Raw genomic sequence first — 17,121 nt, forward strand, 5'->3', positions numbered from 1 at the left:
TTGTAGCCTCAACGAGGGCTTCCTCACTGTACTTGCTAGATGTCAAGAAAGTCTTGCTAAGTCCGAGCGTGGCACTATGCTAACTTTGTGGTCCTACAAATCCCACTCTAAATGAGCCCGTCGCAGCCATGTGCTTGGGAGTACCGGCACCTGCCGGTCCCCAGCCGGAATCCTTGTCATTTTTCACGCTTGCTGGATCCGCCCGCCACAAAAGGCTATAGGCTATCTGCCTTACCCTTCGTTGTTGCTTCGTTTGGCATGCTCGTGTCGAAAATGCTCTTCTTCTGTGTTGTCATAAGGTTGTCTTTATTATTTGATTGACCCACAAATTATAAACACCACCCACCTTTCCTGCATCCCCCATCTTTCCACACTGCTCCCTCCCTCTCACAGTAACCCAAAAACAACCACGAGCCTTGACCTAGCCTAGCCCCCCTGTTCCCGTGTAACCCCCTCTTTATGAATTGGAAGAACAGGACTAAGTGCCCCTTGTAAGAATAAGAGAAGCTTTTAAAAGAAAAGATCGGCAGTCATAAACTCAGAAAGATAGAATGATGTTTTGTATCCTGCCTTAGTAATGGGCCTCTGTTGTTAATCCCCTGAGAAGATGATGAATCTTTATGCCATGATCATATATAAAACTCTGGACTAAAGGAGCTGAGAAATACTGAAAATTGAAAGCAGCCAAAGTCTGCCCACAGAAAGAGCTCCAGCGCTGTGACAACTTACACAGGATCATTGAGCCTGAACAGCCATTGATGCACCCTGATAGAATAAAGGTATTGTTCAGATTAGCAGATTCTGCAAAGGGGATCTCAAAAAGATTTTGCCGATGTGTTGCCGAATGATATCAACTATTGTTAAGGTTAGCAGCCTTACTAATACACTGCGTATGTTGGCTGATCAGGATCACAAAAGCACTCGGAAAAAGAGGACAGTGACTGATGGTTATGGTCTAGATCAAGGAGTATCATGATGCAATCAACAGTATCTAGTCCAATGACAACTATTGCTACTGCACCAGCTCTCAGCATGCCGCCAATCACTCAGATCACCAATCAAAACTTAGATGATAAATCAAAGAGAGTGAGCACAAAGAATGTGTCCTGGGAAACTGATGACAAGCTTTGTCAGGTTTGTTCCTTCTGCTTTCGGACATGTTCGACTCACATTTCAATCTGTTGTGCATGGAGGATTGGCACATGTGTGTAGACGGGTTCTGGTTTTGTGATTCTACGCTGGTTCAACAATTTAAGCATTGCATTCTGTCAATTATGTTGGTTGAGCATTGTTAATGAAATGTCAGAAGCTGTTCTTGTTTTTGGATGGTTGCTTGCTCATGTTGTTTGATACTCTTTTTCAACTCACATTTCAATCTGTTGTGCATGGAGGATTGGCACATGTGTGTAGTTAATGAAATGCCAGAAGCTGTTCTTGTTTATGGATGGTTGCTTGCTCATGTTGTTTGATACTTTTTTTCAAATAGTCTAACCTCCACCAAGACTGTGATTCATGATGGGGTCATACACCTTTGATAGGGTAACTTGATTGCATTTCTGTTCCTTATGAAGCAACGAGTCTTAAAATCTTGACAACAAGAGTTCATACATCATATCATTAATATTTTCTGTGGCACATATTGTTTCAATGCCTTGAAAATGTAACTATGAAAACAGAAGGTAGATACATCATTTAGTGCAGAGCTGAAGCTTTATAAATCTGTTAGCATTGTAATGGCACTTATTTGCAGGCATGCTTAAAATAAAAGATTAGATATGTTCTCAGTTGCAATTTTGGAAAGAAAGGGCTAGACTGTTGTGTTTTTGTCCCCCTGAGATAAGGACACATGCTGGAACAGCCCTTGGGGGCCGGGGAGGGTTTATACCAGTGCAAAATTGTCAACAGCTGTCCATGTATGCTCCCCTTGTATTCCAAATATAGGCCTTAGGCCATATGCTAAGGAAACTTCAAGGGAGTGCAATCACTGGCAGTTTACACTCTCTTGGTTGAGAAGTGTGCCATATCCATTAAGCTAACTTATGATACAGGTCATTATTTCTTTTGACCAGTGGGAATAGAAAAATACAACTGATCTTTTAGAGAAAAGCTAACATACTGAATTTTCTATGTACAGTTTTAATCCTGTTATTTTCCAAGGTTCTTGTCAGAACACTCTCATGAGCTATTGGGCTTCACCGATACTCTTTTTCACTAGGTCTTTGGGTTTTCCGAAAATTTTGTTACCTACTGCCTTATTGTAGGGCTATTGCACACTCTTGAAGTTCTGAAACTGGTACTTTCGATCTTTTATCCAACACACTCTCAAATTCCAGAAAGACATTACTTCACAATATCAAATACTGTCCATGGTAACTGTAAATAGCGAAGATGCTCTGCATCATGAGAATTATGGAGGCATGACACATGTATCAGGTGTCACCAGCCTTTGGGACTGTTGGTGATGGCTTGCAGCAAGGGTAGCACCTTCGGATGATGGTAGACTTATGATAATTGCTGGCACAAGGGATTAAAAGTGATGTGTACACTGAGTCACTTTTGTAGAACATGTTAAGAGCTAGAAAAAAGTCTAGATTGTCTGGATTCTCATACAACCATCTAAAGTATTGTATAAAATGGCTAATATGGCTGTTTGGGGCTCTTTTTTAACGAGCTGAAAAATACCAAATGAATCTGATAAACTAGAGGCAAGATTGGGCGGCTCAACAAAAGATACTCTTAGAATGCTATACAACCTCCACAGCCCCCAAGAAATAGGAGAGAAGACCAAGGTCGTGGTTATATTGAAAGTGGGGCTAAGTTGTGCCTTAAGATGTGATATAGTGGATGAATTTGAGCCTGTGATCAGTAGATCATAGATGTATAACATCACCATAGGTGATCTCCCTTTGGAGTAGATTGCATGTAAAGATTTGGATCATAAGGGGAAGAATGGAAACCGTGAGATTCGAGAACATCTCCATTCTATGGAACTAAGAGTGAAGCGCTTGCTTCAGCCCATAAAGAGCTTTCCAAAATGAGAGTACCTAGTCTTCATGGCCGGGACGTGAAAGCCATGGTGGCTGGGCCATATCGACTTCCTCATCTAGGCAGCCATTGTCAAATGTGGATGCAGCAATTGACAGATAAATAGATGCTGTAATAAATTGCTGAACACAAGGATAGAAGAGAAAAACAGAGAAGAACATTGCAAAGAAGAGAACTTAGAAGAATGCTTGGGAAATGGAATCCATATACCAAACACGAGAATGATGCATACAATAGTGAGTCACTGGCTCGTAGGCATTGGCACTGGCTCCCTCTCTCCAACGTTATCTCTGGTGATGATGTAATTGACTTGAGGAGAAGCCTGGTATAAACAGGACAAAAATATGCCAAAAATGGCAGCAAGTCAGCCAGCAACAAATGCTAAAATAAGCATCATAGTGACCATAGAAAAATGCCTAAAATACCTAGCCATGCCTAGCATAGCTCAGACTCACACATGAGTTGTCTAGACCGCTAATACCCTCTCTTAGATCATTGGTGATCTAATATAATACAATGATACAATAATGACTCATCATAATCCATACAACAAAGAAGCACTGGACTAGAACCATGGATACCCACGGGGTGGGTGATTAAGCCACCACCAAGGTGCCTCGACGAGAACTTGATGTTGATGTTGATCGTACTAGCTCTTGAAAAATAGAGAGAAGTAATAACAAATCTCTGTGTTTGTCGACAATGTCTCGTAGTAGCACACAAGAACATCTTGTCAAAAAATGCATTCGAACATACACGACCATGGATTTGTTAGAAGTGGTGCAGCAATGAAAGCATAAACAACATGCTGAAACACAAGACAAGAGAAAGAATGAATAAATGAACACAAATACAAATGAGAACTCAGATGTATGCCCGGGAAACGGAATCCATATCGAACACGAGACAGCAACATACAACAGTGAATCACTGGCTGTGTGGGCACCCTGGCACCGGCTCCTCTCTCCTCAGAAGAATCCACAAATGATGGCTGAGATACACAAGAGGAGGAGGAGCCCTAGCAATATATAGGCATACAATGGGGGAAGCAATAAATGCAGTCGGCCAGCATTAAATGCTCCCTAGCCCTAAAAAGGGCACCAGAAAATGCCAGTAAAAATACTACATAAAATGCTGTAGTCTCTGCATCACAGACTCACACCTGAGTTGACTAATCTGCTAACACCCTCTCTCAGATCAGGGGTGATTTGATACAATACAACAGTACAATGATGGGGTATCATAAACTATACAACATAGAACCACCATAAGAACCATGGATATCCAAGCAGTGAGTGGCCAGCCTACCATCAAGATGCCTCGGAGAGTATCTGACGTCAATGTTGATCATAATAGCACCACCTGAAAATAGAGAAGAATTATAACAGCTCTCTGTATTATGTCACCTATGTCACTCAGGACATATAAGACCAATGTGCCAAACATGTCGCTGAACATGTGACTATGGAATCCCTGCCTTCAACCAAAATCGCCAAAGTGTCCCCTCATGTGAGCTCCAGACAAAAACCTCCCGCCATAGAAACAGGGAACGGCCATTCCGGCCTATAGGAACGATTTAACACGTTCCAGACCCTTGGAGGAGGTGAAATGGCCAGGGAACGTTGCCTTCCGAAGGCCGTTCCCTACCGTTCCTTGCCGTTGCCTGTTTGGAACGGTCGTTCCAGGCCTATTGACAAAAAATTTACATTTTTTCACGTTTTTTTTCTTTTTGCTTATATCACACTCCTACCACATGTTCACCCATCTCCATTGCCTAATGTGCACACACTAATCTCTCTCTCTCTCTCTCTCTCTCTCTCTCATTGAATATTCAAAGTGTCAAGACAACCCACAAGCCAATCAGGAGTCCATGGAAAGTTCAAATTTGATGCATTATGAACTGTTGCAAATCACAATTAAATTTCAGCCTATTCTCAATTCCAACGTAATCATCCATTAATATTGTCTAATTTCAAGGGAAACTAGAATAATTGGGGCAATTCAGAGCAATTTGGAGCTATGGGGGTAATTGAGTCAATTTTGGGACATTTAGGTCAATTTGGAGCGTTGAGGGGTATTGGGGCAATTAGAGGGACATTCTTTGGGGCAACTTGGTCATGTAGGGCATATTTGGGGGACTTAAGACATGTGCCGTTCCCCCCGTTCCCGTTCCCCCACCTTGGACGTTCCCCTCGTTCCAAGGGGTCCCGTTCTCGTTCCCCTTCCCCGTTCCAGGTAACTATGCCTCCTGCTCTCTGTCAATTAACCAACCCATCATGAACCTGGATGTCAATCCTAGCTCCAGGATTTGTACTTGCCAAACTTCACGCGATACGTCAGGGATGTCCCTCTCTGGATCCTGTGCATCTGTATAGACATATAGACGAGGCACGGCTGCTCCATCTCACCACCCTCTCACACTCCCTCTCTGGCACCGGAGGGTCGTGAGGGATGTTCGCATCACCACCACTAGAAAGCAGCTAAGGAAGGGGCCACTAAGCCTTTCCCACGATCCGAAGAAGAGGATCCCTTTCGTGCCTTAGACTTCGCCTTGGCTGGAGGATCGGACTTGGAATATGAGGCAGATGATGACTCGTCGGAGTAGACTGCATCCCGCTTCGTCTTTTGCTCCTTTTTCTTCCTGGAAGCCGCTAACTCTTTGCAGTCCTTCCTTAAATGACCTTTCTTGCCACAGTGGTAACACTGGGACTTCGACTTCTTCATCTTGGAACCCCTCTCTGAAGTTGCAAAAGCCTCACCTAAACCTCCATAGTGTGATGGAAGCCGCCCGTGTAGTTGGAAAGTAGCCTCATGCTTAAGTAGCATAGAGGACATGTGAAGAAAACTGATAGGAGTCCTAGATGTCTGCGCTCGTAAAGCACTCGCCACTCCATCAAATTCCCGAGGAAGCTTGTAGAGTACCGTACCAACAAGATGTGCCTCTAATAGGGCAGACTGCATAGTGCGAAGCTGGTCCTGGAGTTGGGTAACACGAAGTAGGAAGGATTGAATCGTATCTTTGGATTCAAACTTTAGTTGCTAGAGTTAGCCATAGAGAGTAACGGCCTGCATGGTGGAAGGAGCCTTGTACATCAACTATAACTTCGACCATACATCTGAAGTTGTCATACAGGAGGTGACCGCCGGTAGGACTTCTTTGGAAATACACCGAAGTAACGCCGAATAAGCACAGGCATCATTCGAATCCCATGTAAGCACAGCCTCCTCATGGTTGACTTCATCAAAAGTAGATGGAACAGGAGAAGGTTGTCGAGGACGTGCCACAACTCTGTTAACCACGTACCATAACCGCTTCTGAATAATCCAAGCCTTCATCACCGCACTTCACATGTAATAATCAGGTCCATGGAGCTTGTCATCAGTGGATGTGCATGGAGGAGCCATCTGGAGAGGATTCAGAAAAGAAGTAGAGAAAAGAAGGGATTGGGAGATGGAACACAGCCAAACCACGAGCACAGACTGCAAAAAGCAAGAGTTCATATGTGGTATAACCCAAAAGCTGATCAAAATAAGTCAAAATCTGCTGTAAAAAGTCAAGAAATCAGTCAAAAACTATCAAAAACAGCAAAAACGGCCTGATGATGTAAGCGCCCAGCTAGGAGGAGATGCAAAAACACCAAAATGCAGGCTGAAATGGATGCGCAGGTTGTACAGATGTTGACGTCAACAAGAAACGCAAGCAAAATTGGTTGCCTGATTGGAGCAGCAGCTGCTTGACCAGCAAGAGGGAAAACAGTCCTGAAATCAGCAAGAAAACATAGTAGAAACACAAATCCTGAAATCTGATACCTTGTCAGAAGTGGTGCAGCAATGGAAGCATAAACAACATGCTGAAATAAACAGCTGAAACACAAGACGAGAAAGAATGAATAAATGAACACAAATACAAATGAGAACTCAGATGTATGCCCGCGAAACGGAATCCATATCGAACACGAGACAGCAGCATACAATAGTGAATCACTGGCTATGTGGGCACCCTGGCACCGGCTCCTCTCTCCTCAGAAGAATCCACAAATGATGGCTGAAATACACAAGAGGAGGAGGAGCCCTAGGAATATATAGGCATAAAATGGGGGGAGCAATAAATGCAGTCGGCCAGCATTAAATGCTCCCTAGCCCTAAAAAGGGCACCAAAAAATGCCAGTAAAAATACTACATAAAATGCTGTAGTCTCTGCAACACAGACTCACACCTGAGCTGACTAATCTGCTAACAGGATTCCCCATCTTTGGCCAACTGCCAAAGTATCCCCTCATGTGAGCTTTGACTAGGAGCCAATTCCGTTCTCTGTTAAGAAATAGCCCATCATGAAGCTAGATGCTAATCCCAACTCTAGGATTTGAACTTTTAGACTTTGGTTGATGTGTTAGGGATGTCCCTTTGTGGAACATGTGCACCTATATACCTTTATAGATGAGGTTTACCTATTGCATCTCACCACCCTCTCACACTCCCTCTCTAGCATTGGAGAGTCATGAGGGATGACTTCATCACCAATACTAGAAAGTAGAAGAAGGGGCTGCCAAGCCCTTCCTGTGGTCTGAAGAAGATGATTCTTTCTGCACCTTGGCCTTGGCTGGAGGATTGGAGTTAGAGTCTGAGGAAGAGGATGACTCAATGAAGGACTCCGGATCTTGCTTCTTTGTCTTCTCCTTCTTCTTCCTCGAAGCAGCTAACTCTTTGCAACTTTTGCATAAATGCCCCTTCTTACCATAGTGATAATGCTGGGCCTTTGACTTCTTCCTGTCACCCCTCTTTGAAGTTGTAAAGGCATCAGTGGAACCACTAGACTGCAATGGAAGCCTTCCTTGTGACCCTAAAGACGTCTCATGCTCGAGCAACATTGAGGACAGTTGTAGGAAATCGACGGGTGTTGATGACGTGTGAGCCCTTAAAGCATTGACCACTTCAACAAACTCTGGAGGGAGCTTGTAGAGCACAGTCCCCACAAGATGAGCCTTTGGAAGGATGGATTGCGTGTGTTGAAGTTGGTCCTGTATTTGTGTGACACGAAGTAAGAAAGATTGAATAGTATCCTTTGGCTCGAACTGTCCCAAATTGTGGGAGAAGTCCTGTAGGCGGTGATTGCCAAAAGAACTTCTTTGGAGATGTGGCGAAGAAGGGTAGAATATGCATGGCATCATCAATATCCCATGTGAGCACAACTTCTTTATAGTTGTCCTCATCAAAATCAACTGGAAGAGGATTAGGACGCTAAGGATGCTCACAAGCTCCAAATACAATGTATTAGAATTGCTTTTGCACAAACCAAGCTTTCGTAACAGCACTCTAGGTTAGGTAATCAGGGCCGTGTAATTTATCATTTGTAGAATAGTAGGGGGAGCCATTTTGAGAGGACAAGAAGAGAAAATAAAGGAAAGAAGAGGAGCAGAGAGAGAGTATAGGCAACCAACAGCACAGATTGCACAAAATAGAGTAACCCAGTGTACACCAGCTGATCATAAAAGACAATTGCAAGGAGAGAGATTACAGCCAATAGACATGGTCAGAAGCCAAAGAATGCTGTTGCCCAGCCTGCATAAATGTGGGAAACACAGCAGCTGATCAGATAATTGCAGGTTAATCGGGAATAAAACAATGGAGAAAATCAAAAGACAGCCTGCTGGACGAAATCACAGCCTGCAGAAGGCTGGAAATAGGACAATGGGCAGCAGACAGTAGTCGCCAGGCCATAGACAGGCTGTAGACAGTGCGCAGCAGTCAGTAAAAGGCAATGATCAGCAGGGGCAGACCTGTACCAGTGGAAAACAGCAGCAGGAGTGTAGATCCTGAAATCTGATACCATGTTAGAAGTGGATGCAACAATTGAAGCATAAACAGATGCTGTAATAAATTGCTGAAAACAAGGATAGAAAAGAAAAACAGAGAAGAACACTGCAAAGAGAGCTTAGAAGAATGCTTGGGAAATGGAATCCATATACCAAACACGAGAATGATGCGTACAATAGTGAGTCACTGGCATCGGCTCCCTCTCCAACATAACTTGTGGTGATTGTCGAAATGACTAAGTGACTAGAGAGACAGTAGGGTTTGCGAGGGAAAACACAATGTGTACGGCAAACACTGAGAGAGAAAAGTAACACAGAAGATGATGAAAGATGCTGATGAACTGAATCTGATACAAGGGTGCCGTAGCACAAAGGAAGCCATGGAGTGCAGGAAGATTGCCGAAGAAGCCCCTGAGTCTGCAAATGCAGGATGAGGAGGCGTCACTTGGAGCAGGGAGACTGTTGTCGAAGGGTGAGGAGCCTTTGAATATGCAAACGCAGGGATGAAGAGTGATACCCACGAGCAGGGAGACAACCGATGAAGCCTCCGTCGGCAAGCGCAAGCCTGATGAGGTGACGCCAGCTATTGGGCGTGACACTAGATGGTGAGGATGAGCCAGATTCTGAAAACACAGATGAAGACAGCATCTGGGAGTGAAATGCCAGGTGTGGAGTGATGTCAGAAGGGTGGGAAGCAGCTAGGAACCAAACGCAAAGTGCAACTGCCTTTGATGAAGGTGTGTTTGCTGGAGAGAGACACCAGGTGGTGAGGAATCTCCCTAGCAGTCAAACGCAAGAAGGTGGAGCCACGAGAAGGGTGGAGGATGATGCCAGATAGGGTGGATGCTGACGCCAAGAGAGTGTGGACTCCAAACGCAAGGTGTAGGAGCACAGAAGATGCTGTTGCCAACAATGGAGGATGGACGCTAGCTGAAGAGGAGAACAGTGCCACCATAAACGCAGCCAACTGGAGATGAAGGCTGGCGCCATGAGAGTGTAGAGATGGTGGTAGGAGAGGGGAGAGAGATGATGGAAGAGAGAGAGTGTCAGAAGATTGACGAAGAGAGAGTGGGAGTGACGGATTGAAGGATCAGCCATGAGGAATGAATGAGAGTGGGCTATAAATAGGCACAGTCAGTCTAGGGTGGCACCCCTTTTTGGGGCTGCAAACCCTAAACGCAAAACACAAAAATGCAAACTACGGGTGAAACGTTTCTCAACAGTGATGATGAGATTGACTTGAGGAGGAGGCCGATATAAATAGGTCAAAAATATGCCAAAAATGGTAGCAAGTTGGCCAGTAATAAATGCTAAAATATGTTGGGAATAAAGGTCATCATGCCTTTTAAATGTTCTCGGGTGTGAACACACCCTTAGCACTTGTACTTTCATATATATATATCTATCTAAAAACCTAAAGTGGTACACTCGTCATTGTACCCACAAATTGTGCTCACTCGCTACTCTGCACTCTCTCTCACTCTCTCTGTTGTTGGCAAGCACTGCGTGTCTCGTGCCCTCGAAGATCGACAAACTAGTACCAGAGCACAGGTGTTCAATACTCCATCAGTTGTGCAGGAGTTAGACGGCAGAGTCGGAGCTGCATGTTGGGCTGCAGGCATTGTGGGCAACGGGACTGATGAAGTCCAAGTCAACGGACTGCTGGACGGTGTGCAACAGGTCGTTTTTTGACTTGGCAGATAGGCAACAGCAGGTGACAGTTTTCCAAGCAAGCGACAGGTCACAACAGCAGGCGGCTGGCTGGCGACAACTTCTGTGGCATCAGGCGGCAGTTTTCTGCAAGGTGACAGGCCATGATGGCAAGTGGCTGGTCAACGGGAGCAGATTCGTCTTTTTCAGGCATTTTTTCATCAATTTTGTCAAATCCTTGCAATTTTTCCTCTTCCACTATCGAATGTTCGCACGCATAAGCACAAAAGGTCAGATTTGTGCAATCTTGGCCGAGAAATTTGGGCTTTTCCAGATTGAGTGCTGTTCACGCAAAATTGAGGCATTAGCGTCAGAAATTACAGACATTGTGCGCATTCGAATTGGGGATTTCGCCAAAATTATTGAAATTTTGTTCATCTGAGTGAAATTTCTCAACATTGGAGCCATAAAATTTGGGGCTTTTACTATATTGGTGAAATTTTGTTTAGCTGAGTTAGATTGGTTGACATTGGTGCACATTTGGACCCGAGAAGTTTGGAGCTTTTGCAAAATTTTGTGACATTTTGCTAATTTTGCCCGTTTTATGCTTTCGGGAACATGTATTAATGCAATTGGGAATAGACCGATCAGTGAAATTTGGGGGTTTTGCTGAAATTGCTCTATTTTGGCAAGATTGGCCTGTTCTATGCATGTCAGAGACAGTGCAAATGTATGGTTGATGCTCTGAGCACAAAAATTTTGGGGTTTTTGGCCGTGCGTGTCAAATTTTATGCCCGTGGGTACATGTACAACAGTAATTGCAGCTAAAATTTGGGACTTATCATGTAATGTGCTATATTTGCCCTTGGAACAGCTGTAATCAGTTGTGGAATGCTGTAGCACATGGTTTGATGCTTCTGAAAATTTACTTACAGATCTGAAATTTCTGCTTCTACTTGGTCACTTATTGCTGGTTGGTACTTGTTTGTACCTTGGTCACTTGTGTGACAGTTTGGGCCTGCATTTGCTGAATTTCTGGTCACATTTGGGCTGAAAATCATGATTGGCAGCAGTGACAGCAGTAATCTCATGCACATAAAGAAGCTTGAAGGAGCACATAACTTTGCAGTCTGGCAAAAACAGTGCTACAATATCCTATTGCAGAAGAAGCAGGCTAAGCCGATTACGACCAAAGTGGCAAAGCCCACAGATATGGAATAGGAAGATTGGGATGAGTTAAATGAGCTTGCACGCTCAACGATCAAGCTATCGATTTCTGATGCCTTGTTGTTTAACATTGAAGGTTTGGATTCTGCATATGCTATTTGGACTTGACTGGAAGAACTGTATGCATAGAAGAGTGCCACAAGCAAAGTGTATTGGTTAAAAAAGCTTATGGATTTGTGTATGAAAGAGGGTACAGCAATGTCTACTCACTTGAGTGAGTTTAACTCCATTTTCAACTAGTTGGTCGCCTTGAAGTTCTTGATTGATGAAGAATTTAAGGCTAGGTTCTTGCTTTGCACTCTTCTAGAGAGTTGGGATACATTCAGGACTGCTATGAGCAATTCTAATGCGATCCATTTATATGTTGATGTAGAGTGCTCTACTTAGGGAAGAAATGAATTGATAAAACAATGCATCCAGTAAGTCTTTCAGTGCTTTGCATACTAGGGGCAGATCACAGTAGAAAGGCAAATCTAATAGCAAGGGACGCAGTAAATCAAGTGACAAAGGTGTTGAATGCCATCATTGTGGCAAGAAGGGAACGTGACTGCTACAAATGGAAGAAAGAGAAAGGAAAGGGCAAGAAGACAGATGATAGCAAGGAAGAGAAGAAAGAGAGTCAGCCTAAGAAGAGTAGTGTCAAAATTGAAGAGGTAAATGTGCTCACTCATGACAGGGACCATGGGAATGACATACTCTTTGTCTCTTTACACTTTGGTGCACATGCTTTACTTGTAGATACAGATGATGACATGCATACTTGGATTCTCAATTCAGGTACTTCCTTTCATGTCACCCCTCATCGTGAGTGGTTCTCTGCCTATACAGGGGGTCGATAGGTGTAGTCCATCTTGGGGACAACTATGCATGTGACATTGCAGGTATTGGCAGTGTGCAGTTGTAGTTTCAACATGGTTCTGTCTTTACACTTCAACATGTACGGCATGTACCTCAGCTCAAGAAGAGCTTGATCAGCATAGGATAGCTAGATGACGATGGATTTCATACCACCTTTGGTGATGGGAAATGGAAGATCTGTAAGGGATCTAGAGTGATTGCCAGAGGTTGTAAAAGTGATACCTTGTATCCTCTTCATGTATCTAGTATGAGTGATCATGTTGTTGCCGTGATCGAGCAGCCAAGTGTTTCTTTGTGGCATGGCCGGTTGGGACACATGAGTCGAACTGGAATGAAAGTGCTCTCTCGTTTGGGTTACTTGCCTTGTCTTTGTTATGCTGATTTTGAGCCTTGTAATCATTGTGTTTATGGTAAACATGCATAAACGTCTCATAAAAAGTCTCTTTCACTGAAATCTTCTCCTCTAGAGTTAGTACATTCCGATGTATGTCAGATGCTAGGATTATCTTTAGGGGGAAAGAAATATTGTCACCTTTGTCAATGATGCTACATGAAAGGTATGGGTTTATCCTATTCGTAGCAAGGATGAAGTGCTTGACAAGTATAAAAAATTCTTGGCATTGGTTGAAAATCAGACTGATAAGACACTTAAGTGTCTTCGCTCTGACAATGGTGGGGAATATGTGTCCAAGGCCTTTCAGGCATTTTGTGACAACAAAGGGATCAAGAGGGAGCTCATTGCCCCTCATAATCCACCCCAAAATGGAGTTGCAAAGCGTATGAATCAGACCATACAGGACAAGGTCCATACGATGCTGTCTCATGCTGCATTAACCCATGGTTTTTGGGCAGAGGCTGTTATGACAGCCATACACTTGATTAATCAGTTACCAAACAGGTCCTTTGGGGGGGGTAGTTCCCCAAGAAGCGTGGTCGGGCAAGCCACCCTCATATGCTCACCTGAAAGTATTTGGCTGCGAGGCTTTTGTGCACATTCGTAAAGAAAAATGCAGCAAACTTGAGCCAAAGTCCTGTAAATGCATTTTTCTAGGATATGGTGACGTGAAATGGGGTATAAATTATGGGATTCTGAGAAAAGAAAAGTAGTATGTAGCAATGATGTTATCTTTTGGGGCCCGAAAGGACTGAGGAGGTCCGTAGGGTTGAATTCCGGGAAGAAATACCTTTTGGATAGCAAAGTGTGCCCGCTTTACAACAACAAATACTTGTTGTAAATGATCCTGTAAATGCAGAAAATAATGCTGAAAATGATCAATCAACAAAATGTGCCCGCTGTACAGTAGCAAATTCCTTCTGTAAATAAACATGTAAATGTAGAAAATAATGCTGGAAATGATCAGCCAGCTATTGCCCATGATAATGAGCCACTACATGTGTAGGAACAGCCAGGATAGCAAGCTGTTAATACTGATTTGCAGGTTGAAATGCCAGGACAGAAAAACTGAAAATGCTCAACAGCTAGCAAACAATGATCATTGGGTTAGGAGATTATCTAGGGCTACTAGACAACCTGATAGATTCATTCCTGGTACAAACAATGTGGTTGATTATGTCATGTTGAGAGACTGGTGAACTGTCTTGCTTCAATGAAGCAATGGACAGATAGGACAACAAGAAATGGTATAAAGCCATGTTGTCAGAAATGGAATCTCTTGAGAAAAATGGCACTTGGGACTTGGTACAGTTGCCTAAAGGGCAGAAAACACTTCCATGCAAATGGGTTTACAAGATGAAAGTCACCTTTGGTTCCTCACCAAAGTATAAAGTAAGATTGGTTGCAAAGGAGTATAAGCAGGAACATGGCATTGACTTTGATGAGATCTTTTCTCTTGTAGTCAAGATGACTACCTTGAGAACCATTTTGGACTTGGTTGCAGTTGAAGATATGGAGCTCATACTGGTGGATGTAAAGATTGCATTCTTACATGGTGATCTGCATGAAGACATATGTATGCAGCAACCTGAATGGTTTGTGGAAAAAGGGAAAGAGAAGATGGTATGTAAACTCAAAAGGAGTTTGTATGGGCTGAAACAAGCACCAAGAGAATGGTATCATAAGTTTGATACATTTATGCAATCTCAAGGTTTCCATAGAAGTTAAGTGGATCACTGCTTGTACACTAAGAATAAAGTATAAAGTAAGATTGGTTGCAAAGGGGTATAAGCAGGAACATGGCATTGACTTTGATGAGATCTTCTCTCTTGTAGTCAAGATGACTACCTTGAGAACCATTTTGGACTTGGTTGCAGCTGAAGATATGAAGCTCATACTGGTGGATGTAAAGATTGCATTCTTACATGGTGATCTGCATGAAGACATATATATGCAGCAACCTGAATGGTTTGTGGAAAAAGGGAAAGAGAAGATGGTATGTAAACTCAAAAGGAGTTTGTATGGGCTGAAACAAGCACCAAGAGAATGGTATCATAAGTTTGATACATTTATGCAATCTCAAGGTTTCCATAGAAGTTAAGTGGATCACTACTTGTACACTAAGAATAAAGTATAAAGTAAGATTGGTTGCAATCTTACTTTATACTTTGGTTCCTCACCAAAGTATAAAGTAAGATTGGTTGCAAAGGGGTATAAGCAGGAACATGGCATTGACTTTGATGAGATCTTCTCTCTTGTAGTCAAGATGACTACCTTGAGAACCATTTTGGACTTGGTTGCAGCTGAAGATATGGAGCTCATACTGGTGGATGTAAAGATTGCATTCTTACATGGTGATCTGCATGAAGACATATGTATGCAGCAACCTGAATGGTTTGTGGAAAAAGGGAAAGAGAAGATGGTATGTAAACTCAAAAGGAGTTTGTATGGGCTGAAACAAGCACCAAGATGATGGTATCGTAAGTTTGATACATTTATGCAATCTCAAGGTTTCCATAGAAGTTAAGTGGATCACTGCTTGTACACTAAGAATAAAGTATAAAGTAAGATTGGTTGCAATCTTACTTTATACTTTGGTTCCTCACCAAAGTATAAAGTAAGATTGGTTGCAAAGGGGTATAAGCAGGAACATGGCATTGACTTTGATGAGATCTTCTCTCTTGTAGTCAAGATGACTACCTTGAGAACCATTTTGGACTTGGTTGCAGCTGAAGATATGAAGCTCATACTGGTGGATGTAAAGATTGCATTCTTACATGGTGATCTGCATGAAGACATATATATGCAGCAACCTGAATGGTTTGTGGAAAAAGGGAAAGAGAAGATGGTATGTAAACTCAAAAGGAGTTTGTATGGGCTAAAACAAGCACCAAGAGAATGGTATCATAAGTTTGATACATTTATGCAATCTCAAGGTTTCCATAGAAGTTAAGTGGATCACTGCTTGTACACTAAGAATAAAGTATAAAGTAAGATTGGTTGCAAAGGGGTATAAGCAGGAACATGGCATTGACTTTGATGAGATCTTCTCTCTTGTAGTCAAGATGACTACCTTGAGAACCATTTTGGACTTGGTTGCAGCTGAAGATATGGAGCTCATACTGGTGGATGTAAAGATTGCATTCTTACATGGTGATCTGCATGAAGACATATATATGCAGCAACTTGAATGGTTTGTGGAAAAAGGGAAAGAGAAGATGGTATGTAAACTCAAAAGGAGTTTGTGTGGGCTGAAACAAGCACCAAGAGAATGGTATCATAAGTTTGATACATTTATGCAATCTCAAGGTTTCCATAGAAGTTAAGTGGATCACTGCTTGTACACTAAGAATAAAGTATAAAGTAAGATTGGTTGCAATCTTACTTTATACTTTGGTTCCTCACCAAAGTATAAAGTAAGATTGGTTGCAAAGGGGTATAAGCAGGAACATGGCATTGACTTTGATGAGATCTTCTCTCTTGTAGTCAAGATGACTACCTTGAGAACCATTTTGGACTTGGTTGCAGCTGAAGATATGGAGCTCATACTGGTGGATGTAAAGATTGCATTCTTACATGGTGATCTGCATGAAGACATATATATGCAGCAACCTGAATGGTTTGTGGAAAAAGGGAAAGAGAAGATGGTATGCAAACTCAAAAGGAGTTTGTATGGGCTGAAACAAGCACCAAGAGAATGGTATCATAAGTTTGATACATTTATGCAATCATAAGGTTTCCATAGAAGTTAAGTGGATCACTGCTTGTACACTAAGAATGCAGCAAATGGCAGTTTGATTATCTTGGTTCTGTATGTTGATGACATGCTGATTGGTGGCAGGGATACTCATGCCTTGGACTCACTACAGCAAAGTCTTTATGGCAGCTTTGAAATGAAGGATCTTGGTGATGAAAATCACATTCTTGGCATGCAAATACTTAGAGATAGGTCAAAAGGATTACTCTATCTATCTCAGCAGGAGTATATTTCCGAGGTTTTGTAGTGTTTCAATATGGAGAGGGGAAAACAATTGGGGTTCCATTGTCTCCATATGTGAAATTCAGTGCAGAGGATAGCCCTACATCTGATGATGAGAAGGCTGAAATGGCCAAGATACCATATGCTTCAGTTGT

General features: G+C 42.7%; 1 protein-coding gene across 1 annotated transcript in view; it reads left to right on the forward strand.

The window, feature by feature from the left end:
* The first annotated feature begins 228 nt into the window (after positions 1-228).
* LOC148014936 (Zinc finger C-x8-C-x5-C-x3-H type family protein) overlaps positions 229-17,121 on the forward strand; it is a 45,276-nt gene continuing 28,383 nt past the window's right edge. The window contains exons 1-2 of the mRNA XM_087665771.1: positions 229-779; positions 908-1,134. Coding sequence (XP_087521897.1) covers positions 973-1,134 — 162 coding nt within the window. The 5' untranslated portion in view covers positions 229-779; positions 908-972. The remainder of the gene's footprint in view (positions 780-907; positions 1,135-17,121) is intronic.

Source organism: Lygodium microphyllum, chromosome 24 (genome assembly GCF_053477565.2).
Source record: "Lygodium microphyllum isolate KBCC chromosome 24, Lygodium_microphyllum_v1.1.10, whole genome shotgun sequence".
NCBI classification, from domain to species: domain Eukaryota; kingdom Viridiplantae; phylum Streptophyta; class Polypodiopsida; order Schizaeales; family Lygodiaceae; genus Lygodium; species Lygodium microphyllum.